The sequence below is a fragment of the Prionailurus viverrinus genome, chromosome A2 (assembly GCF_022837055.1).
Source record: "Prionailurus viverrinus isolate Anna chromosome A2, UM_Priviv_1.0, whole genome shotgun sequence".
NCBI lineage: Eukaryota > Metazoa > Chordata > Mammalia > Carnivora > Felidae > Prionailurus > Prionailurus viverrinus.
Window position 1 is genome coordinate 163,792,350 of NC_062562.1, and position 15,366 is coordinate 163,807,715.

At 56.4% G+C, this 15,366-nt stretch overlaps 1 protein-coding gene across 1 annotated transcript; it reads right to left on the reverse strand.

Annotated features, from left to right (window-relative positions):
- Nucleotides 1–5,030: 5,030 nt before the first annotated feature.
- Nucleotides 5,031–14,564, reverse strand: ASB10 (ankyrin repeat and SOCS box containing 10). Its single transcript, XM_047825964.1, has 7 exons — nucleotides 14,458–14,564; nucleotides 14,060–14,339; nucleotides 12,994–13,261; nucleotides 9,759–10,278; nucleotides 5,937–6,050; nucleotides 5,471–5,656; nucleotides 5,031–5,327 (listed from the first exon to the last, which is right to left on the reverse strand). The coding sequence occupies exons 1-6, from the start codon at nucleotides 14,458–14,460 to the stop codon at nucleotides 5,471–5,473; spliced, it is 1,371 nt and encodes a 456-aa protein (XP_047681920.1). The 5' UTR covers nucleotides 14,461–14,564; the 3' UTR covers nucleotides 5,031–5,327.
- Nucleotides 14,565–15,366: the final 802 nt, after the last annotated feature.

Genomic DNA, 15,366 nt, shown 5'->3' on the forward strand with positions numbered 1-15,366 from the left:
TCCCGCTATTAATTTCCCTGATTGGCTCCCTGGCTCCAGCACCGCTGATGAGCCCTATTCATTCCTGGGCCTGACACTCTCGACCTGCCCTAGCTGATTGCTGGGGGCTGGCCCCAGGAGCGCTGATGAGCCCCAAGGGTCAGCAGCGCTAATTATTCGCTAATTGCAGATGACTCTACTCACCTCCCCCATTCTCAGACACAGAAATGGTAGCGTCTTTTGCCGCCCCCACCCCCAATTCCCAGCAGCGTAGTTGTCAATCTAGAGGCAAAAGTCATGGGCGTTTTTGCTTGATAGGAGCCTCAGGTCAATGGGCAAGAAAGACTTAAGACAGGCAAGTCAACAGAAGAGTGACCCGAGCTTCAGGATACAGAGCAAGCCTACCTCTCTAAAATGAGGGTCACCTGGTCACTGGGAAACTGTTGGGGGTGGGGGGGGCAGGGAGAGTCAAGCTAGTTAAAATTAATAGCAAAGCCAGGCCAGTTTAGGAAGATGCAGTCTAGATAGGGGAAGTTACTTGGCTCAGGTAAGCGTTTCTGAGCCAAGGCAGAGCAGGCAAGGGGAGAACTCTGGATCTCAGTGACGCTTGTTCAAATCAGGAGTGTCGTGGTGACCTAGTGAACACCACTGATGTCAGACTGAGGTATTAAAAAACAGTACCCTGAAAGACACCGTCACCAGAGTGGGACAGAAAAGGGGGGGGGCAACCAAGAAGGGAGATTTCTTTGGTTACGCTTGATTGACAACTCGTCAGAGTGGAAAAGGGAGAAGAGTGTGGTTTCCACGCGGTCCTGATCTATCTCGGGCTCTACATTAAACTCATGAAACCTCTGAGAGACAAGCCTAGTGGGAAGATGTCGCCACGGAGAAAGAAGAGGTGCCTCACCCTAGGTCTGCGAGCCCTACCTCACTACTAGCGTACTAGGAAAATCTTTGTACATCCCTCTAAAGATACTCTTCGGAACCCTTTGATGAAGTGACCACGCGCGTCACGGTACCAATATGGAAGACCAGGTTTCAAAAGTGTATTGTGCTTTGAAGATGAGAGGTCAGTACTTGGCTTGATGGCTGCACAGTGTCGGACACACAACAGAGGCTCACTGCCTTGATAAATTATTGAGGAGACTTTGGCTTACAAGCTCTGAAATTAAAGCTGAATGAGCAGTAACACCACCAGCGAATGAAGCACAAAGGAAGAGACATTTTTAAAAGGAATGGCACTCCATTTTTTTTTTACATAGGTAATAAAATTGCATAGTACAAGATTCCAAAAGCTCAAATGGGTATATATCGACCCCTCTCCCTCCGACCAGTAATAAGACCTGGAGTGAAGGTCCTGTTCTGACCCCTCACTGAGCCACGTAACCTTGGCCCTTCTGACTTAACTCCATCTGTGAGAGGAAGTGATTAATTTCTACTCTGCCAACAACCCCATGCAAGGGTCAGACATGAAGAAATGCCTTTCAAAATACCTTTCCTTCCTGTACTAAATGGACAACGAAGAGCAGAGTAGGCAAGGACAGAAGCCCCCGGCCAGGGGCTCTCCTTTACTTTGCTATCAGTCCCCGGGAAAAAGCCGTCACTCTCAAATCTGAATAGAGCTGGCTCCTTTCTTTACCAAAGGAAAACTCTGTGCTTCTCTTACTGAATCCCCGAACAGGCCCATTGTGGGCAAGCACTCTTCTGTCTCAAATAGCATTCTGCTTCTTTAATCGTCCACATGCTCGAACTTGTCCCCCTCTCACTATATTCCACCTGTTGGGTAAAGGCTCATACAGAAGAATGTTATTTTGAATCTACCCTCTGTGCTTTCGTGCCTGTATCGGACCTCACATCTGCCCTCCCCCCGCCTTTCATGGTCTGGAAGCCAGCACGTAGGGCGCTAAGAACGAAGTATTCTGAAGTCAAAGCCGACGTACCTGTACCTCCACGTCACTTATTGGCGGGAGAGTCCACTCGCGATGGGCAGCGTCGGGCCCTGCCCGCGGATGCCCTCTGGTGGCGGCAGCGCGCAGCTGCGTCACCGCGAGAGAAGTGCGGAGTACTGCAGCGCCCCCTGGCGTTGGTCTAGGAGCCGTGCGAGGGCAAAGGAACCCAGCCAGGTGAGCCTTCCTAGGGCGAGCGCGCTGGGCGCTGCTGCGGGGCATTTCAAGTGTGAGGACACTGGTTGGGCGGGGCGGGGACTGTACCCAAGAATCAAGTCTAGTATGCACGCGTGTAGGTTCAGGTACATTTTTTGTGTCCAGTTACTCGACCCCTGTGTGTTGTGTAAAATGCGTGCCGTCTGTGTGTGCGCACGCGTTGCACGTGGGTAGGTTCGTGGCCGGTGGGGGGGGGGGTGGTGTTGGAGGGAGGTCCGCGCCTCCAGTGCAGGGCGGAGTCCTCACGGAGGCGTGAAATTGGTTTGGAGCAAACACATTACGGAAAGCAATTACCGGGGAGAGGTTCTGAGCCCGCGGGACCCGCAGCCAGGAGGCTGGGGAGGAAGCTCCCCGGCTTGCAAGAGTGGCTGTGGATGTCTAACCCCAGAAAGGACCTTCCTAACACTGCCGGCTAGTGGGAGAACGCGTGGGGTTGGGCAACAGCCCCTCACATTGGCCACTCCACATCACCTTTCTCCCCTTACCCCCGCCCTCCTTAAAAAGGCATCCTGCAGAGGAGCGTGCACGCTCAGCCATGGCCGGAAATCCTTCTCCCTTCTTACCACTTTCCTGTCAAGCCTTCCCAAGCGCCTGCCCTTTACTGCTCACCTTCCTCAAGCCCCCAGCTCTTGCTCCCACGTGCCTTTTGCATGCACTTCATGGTCCCTTGTACTTGAACTAGTCATTCACACGCTTGCTTTTCAGGCTAGATGGAAAAGTCACTGCGGGCAGGAAGTGGTCTCCTTCACAGCTGTACATGAGTGACTAAGACCTGGGACTCCGGGAAGCACAAAGCGAATGACGCGGGTGGGCTTAAATAAAATTTCCATCAAAACGCATAAACAACGCTCAGGAAAGCCATCCCCTTGGGAGTCGGGATTCTCCTAGAGCACTGAACACCTGTCACATGCCAACGATCCCATTTATATCCCCAGATCTGACCTTGCCCCTGGTCTCCAGACTTGTAGATCCAAAGGACCTTGTAACACAGCCTCTTTGAGACGTGTAATGGGCAGCTCCCACTTCTAGCTCCCAGAGTGATCAGCCGATTCCTCCACCCCTTGCCGGCTTCTCACCCTCCCCACCTTGGCAACGATCAGCACCACCCTCCGCCCAGTTGTTCAGCCCAAACACTGACAGGCACCCTGGGTTACGCTTTCCTTCAGCGCCCCCCCCCCCCCACGTCCAGTCCATCAGGTCTCCTCGGAGTCTTCCAAGAAGGGTCCCAAGTGTCGCCTACTGCTTCCCCATCTCTGGGGACGACTCTGGACCTCAGCAGTGGCCTCCTGCTGGCCTTTGATCCTCCCCCGCCTCTCCCCAAAGCCATTCAGCAGCCAGAGAGAGCTTTCCAAACCTAAATCGGTTCATGCCACCCGCCCCCACGCCCTCCCCCCCGTCTCTTCCCACTCCATTCCCATGGCTGGCTCCTCCTGGTCACGCAGGCCTCAGGTTAAATGTCACCCAGTCTCCAACAGCACTCTCTGCCAATCAGCGTTGGGCTTATCCCCCTGACACTGTTCCCTCCTTACTAGAAAGTTCACGCCAACAGGGACTAGGAGCCAGCCACCCCCCCCCCCCCCCCCCCGCTGTGCGCGGCCCTGAACCCTGGTTGGACAGACGAATGGGCACCGGGGCATCCTCCCCCGCACCCCTCCCCCCCCGCACCCCTCCCCCCCCCCCGCGACCGGGGCACCAGAGCCCAGTGAGCCGAGCTCGCACACGCCCAAGCCTCGCGGGAATTGCTTCCCGACCCGGCACGCGCGCGACTTCCCCCGCTGCGGTGGGGTCGGCGCCCTCAGGACCCTGGGGGGGGGTGGGGCTCCTCAGCCGAGAGGCCCGGCCGCGGACCCTCCCGTCAGGCGGGCCCGTGCCCCCCCTCCCCCCCCCTGGTCGCGCCCCGCCTCTGGAAGGCCAAACTTCCTTCCAAGCGGGAACCCGGGCCCACTCACCTCGGCGCCGACCCTCCTGGGCTTCTCTCTCGACTTCTCTCTCGACGCCCTCTCCGGCCTCGCGCCCTCCCGGCCCCGCCCTCACCGCCTGCGTCCTCCAGGCCCCGCCCCGCAACCTGCTGCCCGCAGTTGGCGGGAAAAAGCGTGAACGCCGGCGCCTGCGCCCTCCGGGGCCCTGGGAAACCTGTCCGGCGACCCTTGACGTCACGGATCACGGTGCATTTGATTGGCCGCTTGCGTCACGGGGCGACTCTCTCTTCCTACCTGCGCTTGGGGACTAGCTGTGGGTTCTTAAAACCCTGGCCCTGCAAAGGCCTTCAGGGGCTCTCTCCTCTCTTGTTGCGCAGATGCGGCAACTTGAGCCCAGAGAGGGGAAGAGACTTAAGATCCACAACTTAATGCAAGAGTTGAGTCTAGAACCCAGGACATGTGACTCTCAGCGCCCGCTGCCGCGAAGCTAACGCGAAGGAAGGAGCAGATAGAGAGGGGCGGGCGCCAGGTGTGCGTCCCGTCCTCCTTGACCCACAGGGCAGGCAGTAGGTAGAGTTGTTTGCTTTTTCCAAACCTGAATCTTTCACTTTCGCCTGAACCACGGTTACCCTCTTTGATGGCCGACACCTGCACCCACCTTCTCGCTGGCCTTCCTGCTCGCCGCCTCACCTCCTTGCCCCAAGGCTCCCTTTGCCGTCCTCCCTCCCGACCCAAGGTTGTTAGCTCACCCACCCTCTGACGCTATCTCGCCTGGTGGCCCTTGTGCCACATCGTGAACCAGAGGGGCCAGTCTGCCTGGGACTGCTCAGCAGCTGGTAGATTCGAAAGGGGGAAGATAACACAGCTGGCACCATGGGGCAGATCCAGGGCGGCCCCACAAGCCTGCCCATCCTGAGCCCCCTGAGTGACCAGCTGGGAGGAAGGCCTGCAGGAGACAGCACCCGACAGCACAGGCCTGCAGATTTTTAATGCTCATACAGGGTCTGGCCGGGCTGGAGGGATGCCTCGGGAGACCACCAAGAGGAGTGTATCACTTGCCGTGAGTCCCAGCTCTCTCTCCATCAGACATCCCCTGGCCGCATGGTCTGTCTGCCTCTCTCCCTGGTGGGAATGACAGCATCCACAGGGCCACCTCGGCCTGAACCAGCTCAACTCCGTCCCAGGCTTGGGGTGCTGTGAGAGGCAGACCTGAGCCCCCTGGGGCCTGGGGAACCGGCTTCCAGGTCTCTCAAAAGGCAGTGGACACCTGCAAGGAGAGGCGTGGACTCAGAGAGGTCACACGGTCCAGGGGGCTGGCCGGTTCTGGCCAAGGCCCTGCCCCCAACTCTTCTCTTGCCGCCTACCCGTCCTTCTAAATGGCTGGGACTGCCCAGAGACCCCAGGACTCACCTAGTAGAGTACGTCCTCAAAATCCAGCTGCAGGTAGTGGAGCAGGCGGGGTGGCAGGGGAAGGCGGGGGAGGGCGTGGGGCAGGCAGGCTGCCAGGTGGGCACGGAGGGCACAGCGGCTCAGGTGCTGCAGGGACCTGGGCTGTCTCACCAAGGCGAAAAGGGACGAGTAGAAACGGTGGTGCTTCTGGGGACAGAAGGAGGGGCTCAGCGAGGCAGCCTTGGACAAATGGCACCCATTTCTCCTAAAGCGGGGAGGCTGGGGGCCAACAGGTGTCTACGGGAGCCTATAAGAAGAAGTGTTTTGGGTGTTCATTCTGTGGGTTTTCTTCTTCTGGGATGTGAGCAGGTCTCTGGTAGTTTCTGAGGGGCAGGGTGGGGGAACCGACAGAGCTTCCCTGTAGGAGGTGGGAGTCTCTTGGGGCCGGGCTGAGTGACTGCGTGTTTTCAGGGTCCTGGAATCTGACCTGCAGAGTTTCAGGAGGCACCAGGGCCATGGCCTCCTCGGGAAGCTGCATGATGCTGTAGGTGTTCATCAGGACCTCGATGGTCCTCGGAGACGTGCACCAGCGTTCCAGCACCTGGAGGAGGCAGAGACGCATCAGTGCTCCTGGGGTTACCACACACTGCAGGCTCCCCAGCCAGGCCGCACGGGATGATCAGACATCCCTTGGTGTCCCAATAGGACAGCTGCCATGGGTTGAGTTGTGTCTCCCCGTCCCCCCCCCCCCCCAACACGTTGAAGTCCTAATCTCCATTAGAAATCCCCTATTTAGAAATAGGATCTTTGCAGTTGTGATCAAGTTAAAATGAGGTCATTAGGGAGGGACTTCAGAGAGAAGGGACAAGGCCAGGAGAGGCCTGATGAAGGAGCAGTGGTGGAGTCCAGTTGGATCCAGATTTGTTCTTTCATTTCCTCGTTTAGTAAATATTTACGGAGGGCCACTATGGGCCGAGCACTGGGGCCCCAGCCATCAGGATGACGGACAGGTCCTTGTCAGCTGGGAACTTCTATTTCCGTGGGAAAAAACAATAACCACATAAATAACCACTTACAGCTAAGCCGCCACGATGAAAAATAAGTAGGCGTAGCGACTGAGCATGGTTGGGAGAGCGCTGTCCTAGATGGGTGGTCAAGAAAAGCCTCTCTGAGGAGGTGACCTGATTGGGTGAAGAGTGAGCCATGCTAGGAGAGCAGCCTATGCCAGAGACTGCCCACAAGGAAAGAAAGACAGCCGCACTCGGCCTGAGTGCACACACACACACACGTGCACACACCATCATACTCACCGGGGGTCTGCACGGTCTATCTGGAAACATTTGTTTCATTCATTCCGTGTCTTCTGCCGTATCTCAAGCTATAGGCAGTGGCCGCAAACCCTTTGTAAAATCTGAGAACAGCTAAGTGCTATCTCTCTGGCGGCGTTCCTGTGCATAATACCCGTCTCCCCCCACACACTTACATGTAACATTGGGGGCTTTAAAACCCTTCTGCCTGGCAGGCTGGGAATGCGGCATGTGCCTCGTGCTGCTGGGTGGCGGGAGCAGGGCCCCCGAGAAAGCACCGCACACCCCTGAAGCCCTCTGCTTCTTGCCCTGCATCTTAGCAGCGCTCTCTGGAGCCCCATCCCATCTGCCCAGAGCAGGTCTCTGACTTCCTCCTCCTTAGATCTAGGAAAGAACAGTCTGGTCACATCTGGCTCTCCTGCTCTTACCTGCTACTCCTGTCTGCTGTTCAGGCGGGGCCTCCCAGCCCACGCTGGTTCCTGTCTCTGCACTGCCTGGAATGCCTGGGCCCTCCTCCTGCATTTCCAAGCCCTGCCCACTCCAAGTCCCATCCCTTCCAGGAAGCCTCCTGCGGCCGTTCCGCCTGAATCTCTCTCCCTATATTGGGATGATGCCCAGCAGCTTTCCAGAGCTTTTCACACATTATTTAACTTAGAACAGCATGAGCTAACAGGTGTGGAGCACCGACTCTAGGTTAGACCCTGTCTAAAGGGCTTTTTTTTTTTAAGTTTATTTATTTTGAGAGAGAGAGAGAATCCCAAGCAGGCTCCATGCTGTCAACACAGAGCCCAACTTATTGGGGCTCGAACTCATGAACTGTGAGATCATGACCTGAGCTGCAATCAGGCGTCAGACACTGAACCAACTGAGCCACCCGGGTGCCCCAACTGTCTAAAGGGCTTTATATGGGAGCGCCTGGGTGGCTCAGTTGGTCGAGTGTCCGACTTCGGTTCAGGTCATGATCTCACGCTCGTGGGTTCAAGCCCCACGTCGGGCTCTGGGCTGACAGTTCAGAGCCTGGAGCCTGCTTCAGATTCTGTGTCTCTTTCTCTCTCTGCCCCTCCCCCACTCACGCTCTGCCTCTCAAAAATAAATAAAATGTAAAAAAAAATTTTTAAGGGCCTTATATGGATGAAACTCAGTTCTCATACTGAGCCTAAGAAGCAGGCACGTTCTTCTGTCCTTGCTTTACAGATGAGGAAACTGAGGCCCAGAGAGATTAAGCAACTTGCCGAGGGGCACACGGGTAGTACGTAAGGCTCCAGAGCCTGCATTCTTAGTCACCACCTACCTCAGAGTTTGTTGGGAAAACTGTTGGGAGGAACCCACGTAGCAGGCAACACACTTTAGAAAGTGTCTGGTGGTGGTTAGGGCTATGCTCACTCCTGTTATCCGCGAGGCTCCTATACCTATAGCTTTTTATCACTGGTGGGTAGGACACTGTATTACATGCAAGGAACACGCATTCAAAGAGTTCCAGTGACTTCCCTATAGCCACAGGAACAAGCTCAGGTTTCCTGAGCACTCAGTGGCTCCTGGAGAGCTGGCTGGGCCTGGCAGTGATCACAGATGACTTCTTTCAGGGAGACAGGGACCTCTGGCAAGCGTGGGGCCACTGAAGATCATAGGAGATGGAGGCAGACTCCTTCCTGAACTTTTTGATCACCTGGGGCGAGGCGCCCAGAGGAGGGGAGGAATGGGGCACTTGGTTGTGCCCGCCCCCTTGGTCCTTAAGGCAGGGCAGAGCAGGGCGAAGAGGCAGGGGCAGTGGGGTCCCAGGAAATCTGTTTGCTGCTCTGCCTCCTTCTTCCAACCCCTCCCTGAAGGGGAAATCATTAGCTGTCAGAGCCACCGTCAGATTACAGGGAATTGCTTGTCTCCTAATTATCTGGTGTTAATAGGAGATTAATTAGTGTTAATTGTTGATTTTCTTGTATTTTCCCAAAGGGGAGACCAATCTGCCGAACTCTCGGGCTGTTTAATTATTTGGTCTTGCTTAGGAATCTAGACAGATGCTTCTAGGTTTGTGAGTGAAGGGGAAAGGCAGGGCCAGCAGAGGAATGTCCAGGACCAGGCAGGGCTGGACAGTTCAAGCCCAGAGATGGGGCAGGGGACCTGCTCACAGCCTGCTGCTCTGTATCCATTCTGACTGGGCTCTTCAGAAGTGGGGGGGGGGGGGGGGCGGCAGTCCCTGCCCCAGGCCCAGCACCCTCTGTGACATTACATAGCCCCCTCCAGACACGACACGGCATGGGACAGGGCCCCCTGCCAGGACATCAGTAGCACAGATCTTCAAGTTGAACCCACTATGGGAATATTTTATGTTAATAAGATAAGATACAGACAGGAAATTGACAGTGAAAGGCTTTTTCTCCCGTGCCAGGATAGCAGCTGCTGGTCTGGGTGATGCATGTCCTGCTAAGCTCTCAAAAACAGGGACCATGTCTGTCTGCAAAAGGTCAGGAGGCTTTGAACCTCATGACCCAGGCTCATCGCTCTGCTCTGGGGAAGCCTCTCCTGGGCACAGAATGTCTCACTGAACGGATCCCACAGCCAGGCAGAGCTTCCTGCACGATTCTTTCATTGGCTTGCCCCCCTGATGAAGAAAGGACTCCCTGAAGCCCACATCAGTCCTGGTTCCCGTCTTTTCAGATGCATGACAATCTGGCCCCCTGCCCTCAATCCACCTCCATCACACACGTGTGCATGCACACATGCATGCATACACATTTATGCACACGCACGTGTATATGCATGTGTGAGCACGTGTGTGTGTGCACGCACACACACACATACACGACACACACACATACACCCCTCCTGCTGGTCTGCGTCCTTGTCTTTGCCCCCTACTGGGCTTTGCTTGCTTGATGAATGAAAGATGATGAACTGAGTCACGTGCTCAGATGTGTCAGGCTGCATCTAGAGCAAGTGGGAACACAGGTCCGAGTCCCCTCATCCCCTCCCCATCATGGCCCTCCCCTCGGGCCCCAGCCCCATACCTTGGGGAGGGCCCCAGGCCAGACGCGGACGGCACCATGGTTAAGCAGAGCTCGCACTGCGTGCTCTGGGCTCTGGGCCAAGGCCGCAGCTGGGCCCTGTAGAGCGCAGTGCAGGGGCGTGTGTCCCCCATAGTCCATGGCATTGGCACTGACACCGCAGGATAGGAGCAGCTCCACGACGGCCGCGTGACCACGGCGGCAGGCCAGGTGCAGGGGCCGGCGCTTGTCCTGGTCGGCAGCATCGGCCTCGGCTCCAGCCGAGAGCAGCAGGTGGCACAGCTGGAGGCAGCGGGCGGTGGTGGCCTCTGCCTCGGTGGAGGATGTGCAGCGGATGTCACAGGCAGCCAGCAGTGGGGTCCAGCCTTCGACATTCCGGGCATTCGGGCATGCCCCCCGTCTCAGAAGGAGTTCCGCCAGTTCCACGTGGCCCAGCCGGGCGGCCACATGCAAAGGGGTCTCCTCCTCCTCCTCAGACCGGCCATCCACTTTCGCCCCAAACCTCAGGAGCAGTTCTGCGCACCTGGTGAGGGCGAGATGGCAGTAGGGAGGAAGACAGGTCCCTGCGCTCCTACCGGTCCGAGCAAAGCAAAGCGGGTGGGGGGTGGGGGGCGGCGTCTTGATGGATCAGGAGAGCTCATTCTATTCTCCGGCCCACATTCCTAGGTGTTTAAAACTCTCCATGAAAAATTTAAAAATACTTCTGTTTACTCGGGAGAGGAAAGGACCATGATCACTGGGTGTGATCTCCGAGAGGCTGGACTAGAACACGACGAGCAGTAACAATGTGGGCTTGTGTAGAGCTGTGCTGTCCAGCCACGCACAGCTATTGAGCCCCTGTACTATGACGCCTCCTAATTGAGACGTGCTATTAGTAAAATACGCACCCAGCTTGAGGACTTGGTACAAAAAAGAGAATGTAAAATATCTCGTTAGTTTTTTTTATATATATATATCGAGTACATGTTGAAGTGACAACATTTTGGAGATACGTGTTGAATAAAATATATTATTGAAATTAATTCCAGCTGTTCCACAGATATTTGTATGCCCACATTCACAGCAGCGCTATTCACAACAGCCGAAATGCGAAAGCAAGCTAATCGTTCAGCGGCAGATCAATGGATGAAGTGCAGTTATCTATAGGGGTTACCTGGATGGCTCAGTGGGTTAAGCATCTGACTTCGGCTCAGGTCATGATCTCACGCTCGTGAGTTCGAGCCCTGCATCGGGCTCTGTGCTGACAGCTCGGAGCCTGGAACCTGTTTTGGATTCTGTGTCTCCCTCTCTCTCTGACCCTTCCCCCGTTCATGCTCTGTCTCTCCGTGTCTCAAAAATAAATAAACGTTAAAAAAAAATCTTTTAAAAAAGTAGCTCATTTAGGGGCGCCTGGGTGGCTCAGTCAGTTAAGCATCTGACTTCAGCTCAGGTCATGATCTCACGGTCCGTGAGTTCGAGCCCTGCATCGAGCTCTGTGCGGACAACTCAGAGCCTGGAATCTGCTTCGGATTCTGTGTCTCCCTCTCTTTCTGCCCCTCTCCCGCTCACACTCTGTCTCTCTCTCTCTCTCTCTCAAAAATAAACAAACATTAAAAAAAATTTTTTTAAAGAAATGGTTAGGATGGTAAATTTTATGTTAGAAGTATTTTACCTCACTTAAAAATTTTTAATTTCATCTATTTCTTTTTTTAAGATTTTATTTTTAAGTAATCTCTATACCCAATGTGGGGCTCGAACTCACAACCCCGAGATCAAGAGTCATAAGCTCTACTGACGGAACCAGTCAGACACCGCATTACTGTTCATCTTTTTTTTTTTAAGTTTACTTATTTATTTTGAGAGAGAGAGGCAGAGGGAGAGACAGAGAGAATCCCAAACAGGCTCCTGACGGTCAGTGCAGAGCCTGACGCGGGGCTCGAACTCACGAGCCATGAGACCACGACCCGAGCCGAAATCAAGAGTCAGACACTTTACCGACTGAGCCACCCAGGTGTCCCATATTTCATCCTTCTGATAAAGCTACTAGAAAATTTTAAATTACATACGTGGCTCACATATTTCTATTGGAACACACTGGTATGGAATATACCTTCAACCATAGTAAGTCAGTGGAGTCTGCTGAAGGATAAATTAACAGGAGGGAGGTTCACAAAAGGAATAAAAATGTGGCCTCATTCAGAAGCAAGATGTGAAATTTGTCAAGTGTGCAGTCAGTAGAGAGAGGGCCTCTATTGTATGTACAGTTTGTTCATGGATTTGCCAAGGCTCCGATTGCCAGGATTCCGTGCTCATCAAAAAATTGAGTGATGGAGCGCCTGGGTAGCTCAGTCGGTTGAGCATCCGACTTCGGCTCAGGTCATGATCTCACGGTTCGTGAGTTTGAGCCCCGCGTCGGGCTCTGTGCTGACAGCTCGGAGCCTGGAGCCTGCTTCGGATTCTGTGTCTTCCTCCCTCTCTGCACCTCCCCCACTCACACTTTGTCTCTCTCTCTCTCTCTCTCTCTCAAAAATAAATAAACATTAAAAAAAATTTTTTTAATTGAGCGAGGACTCATCCCCCAATGCTTCCTACACGTAGGGCATAATTATTTGGGTCGCAGTAAAGGAATTTCCCGCACACGAAATAATACATTGTCACATGGGTATGTCCATCCATTTCTTGTGAGTTTAGTTAGTTGAGCTTGGTCCCTAGGCCCATTGTATCTGAAGGTACCTGCCAATAGGGAAATGCCAGACCTGCCAAGGTAGGACCAGACCCTGCCCACAGGGATTGATGCGTGCCCCAACTGGGGGCTGTTATCCTTTACAGACTATCCGGATCACTCCTGGACGGTCAGCTCTCTGAGGGCAGGATCATGCCTCAGTTCCTGCTGTACTGAGCACGGTGCCTGGAACGTTGGGTAATCTCAGAAAAACCAAAACTTCATAGTATACCGCCTCCCCACCATGGATCTGGACAACTTCCCCAACATAGGCTCCGCAGGTGGGTCCCCACCACAGTCCTCCGACACCCCTGGGGAAGCAGAAGCTGTCCCAGGTACAGGCCGGTCCGAAGTTCCGGGGCCAGCTGGCAGGACGGTTTGGGGAGTAACCACATCCTGACTCTCCACCTGAGCCCCGTCTCCTCTAGCCCGACTCACCAGGCCTGCCAGCCCGCAACGTGTTCCCTCATCCTCCCCGAGGTCACCTCTCTGCCTGCCCGAAGAGTGGAACGGGGGTTAGGGCAAGGGGTCACTCACTCGAGGGTGCCAGCCCCCCGGCAGAGGTGCAAGGGGAGTTTGCCGTCCTGGTCAGGGATGTTGGGGTCGGCTCCTGCCACCAGCAGAACGTGGACACAGGCAGCGTGGCCCGCGGCACAGGCCTCGTGCAGGGCGGTGCGGCCCCCGGGGGCACTGTCGGGCCTCGCCCGCCGCCTCAGCAGCAGCCGCAGAACGTCCGTGTGGCCCCGGCTGGCCGCCACGTGCAGCGGGGTGGTCAGCTCCTCTTCGTACGTCAGAGACCAGAGTCCTAGGGCGAGAGGGACATGGGCCTCAGACCCCGAAGACAGGCAGAGAGCAGCAGAGGAGGTGGGCAGAGGCTGGGAAGAGGGAGCTCAGGGCTCTGTCCCCAGCCTCCCCGCTCCCGCTCAGACACCCCCCCCAGTGCCCCTGGCCCGTACTCAGAGCCCGGATGTTGAAGCGGAAATCCCTCCATCGCTCTGGGTCGCTGGTGTCAAAGACGGAATCCGGAGCCAGGCCGGTGCTGGAGTCGGCGAGGAGGCGGGAGACAGAGCCCGCGTCCCCGGCCAGCACTGCCTGCCAGAAGGCCAGGGCAGGTCCCGAGGCCGTACGGGTGACGATGGGTCCCGAGCCAGACTCTGGACGCTCTGCAGACCCTCCGTTGGGCCTCTCCACCAGCCTGGCACAGAGGGCGTGTCTGTCACCGGGGGGTTCCCCCGGCCCCCTGCACTCTTCTGGGGACCAGCTCATGAGGACAGAGTATGAGCTTGTGGGAAGAGGCGTAGGGGGAGGAGGGGGAGGGAGGGGGCAGAGGCAGAGAGAGAGGGAGAGGGGGAGGGAAACGGGGACGGATGGAGGGAGAGGGTCTCTGTGTCCCCGAGCTGAGCCTGACCCGGCCACGCGGCTCAGCAGAAGCTATTCTGGGCTCCGCATGACTTCACTCCTGGGCCAAGGCTTAGGCAAGCCTCTGGGTAGGGGAGAAGTAGCCAGGGGCTTCTCCTCTTCCTCAAGCACTTGGTGTCTCTGTGCCTGATGGGGTTAACCCCGGCCCCCGGTCCTCAGCCCTCCACTCCCGGCAGCCCCTCACCCCTCTGGTGACTGCTCCAACGAGGCTCGGCGGCCCGGTGCTCCAGGACCAGGTCGGCTGTGCTGTGCGGGGGAAACAGCTCCTGCAACCTCGCCAGGTCTCCCGTGTACAGGGCGTTCTGCAGGGCCATATCACGGCACAGTAGAGGCGACGGCCGAGGCGGCTCCCGGGCTGGGCCGGACCGGGACCCCCAGACCCGGCAGGCAGGGGCCGAAGGACGGCTCCCCAGACGGTGTCCCCAGGGGGGAGGGGAGCTCCTTCCTCCAGGCATAGCCAGTTTCTGGGAGAGAGGGAGCCAAAGAAGCAGGCCTCGGGACGATTCCACTGGCTGACTGACGGGGCCTGAGCCAGGCCGAGGCCTGGAGCGGGAGGGGCAGGGGAGCACACGCAGGCCATACCATAAATAGCCCCGGCTGTCCTAGCTGTCGGTCCCAGGGAAGGAGGCTTCAGGCTGGAGTGGGAATCAGGGAGGAGCTGGAGAGCAGAGAGGGGGATCAAGCCCCCCCACCCTGAGTTTCACCCTGGAGTTGACCGCTGTCAGGGTTGAAAGGGTCACCCAGATCGTGGGATCCAGCCTGCACTTTCACAGGTAAAGGAAAACGGAGCCCACACGTGCCAAGTGCTTTGCCCAAGGTGTGAGTTTGTTGCAGATCCGGGACCAGAATGGGGGCGGAGGGCGGAGTGGGGGGGCTCTCAAGCTGCCATTTTCATACTGTCTCTCATCAATCATGTGCTTCACCAAGCCAGCCTCCAGTGGCCTGGGCTCTGATCCCAGAGGGAGGGCATGTGGGTGCCAGGAAATTCCTCCTGCCCTCCCAAATGTCACCAATTAGCCCCGCACACCCTTCCCCCCCAAACCAAGGAAAGAGTCCACGGCAGTGACACATGGCAGAGAGCGCCCGACTCCACGAGGCACTCCTTCTAGGGGCTCTCTAGAAGACAGACCTGGGGCGCCTGGGTGGCTCAGTCGGTTAAGCGTCGGACTTCGACTCAGGTCACGATCTTGCGGTTTGTGAGTTCGAGCCCCGCGTCGGGCTCTGTGCTGACAGCTCAGAACCTGCTTCGGATTCTGTGTCTCCCTGTCTCTCTGCCCCTCCCCTGCTCATGCTCTGTCTCTCTCTGCCTCAAAAAAAATGAATAAAAACATTAAAAAAATTTCAAAAACAAAATAGAAGACAGACTTCCGCCTGGAGGATACCGCCTGGAGGATAGAGGCTCGGTCCACAGGCAGCAACAGAAACTCCCAGTGTCCACGCTAGGTGCTGCCCCCCTCTGGCCACCCCAGGTCTGACCCTTCCATCTCCCTG

What these genes read in the sequence shown, in the direction of transcription:
- ASB10 (XM_047825964.1), bottom strand. An exon ending in TTGGAGCAGTCACCAGAGGG is followed by an intron (nt 13,262 to 14,059) that starts GTGAGGGGCTGC and finishes CTCTCGCCCTAG; the next exon opens with GACTCTGGTCTCTGACGTAC. An exon ending in CGGGGGGCTGGCACCCTCGA is followed by an intron (nt 10,279 to 12,993) that starts GTGAGTGACCCC and finishes CGCCCTCACCAG; the next exon opens with GTGCGCAGAACTGCTCCTGA.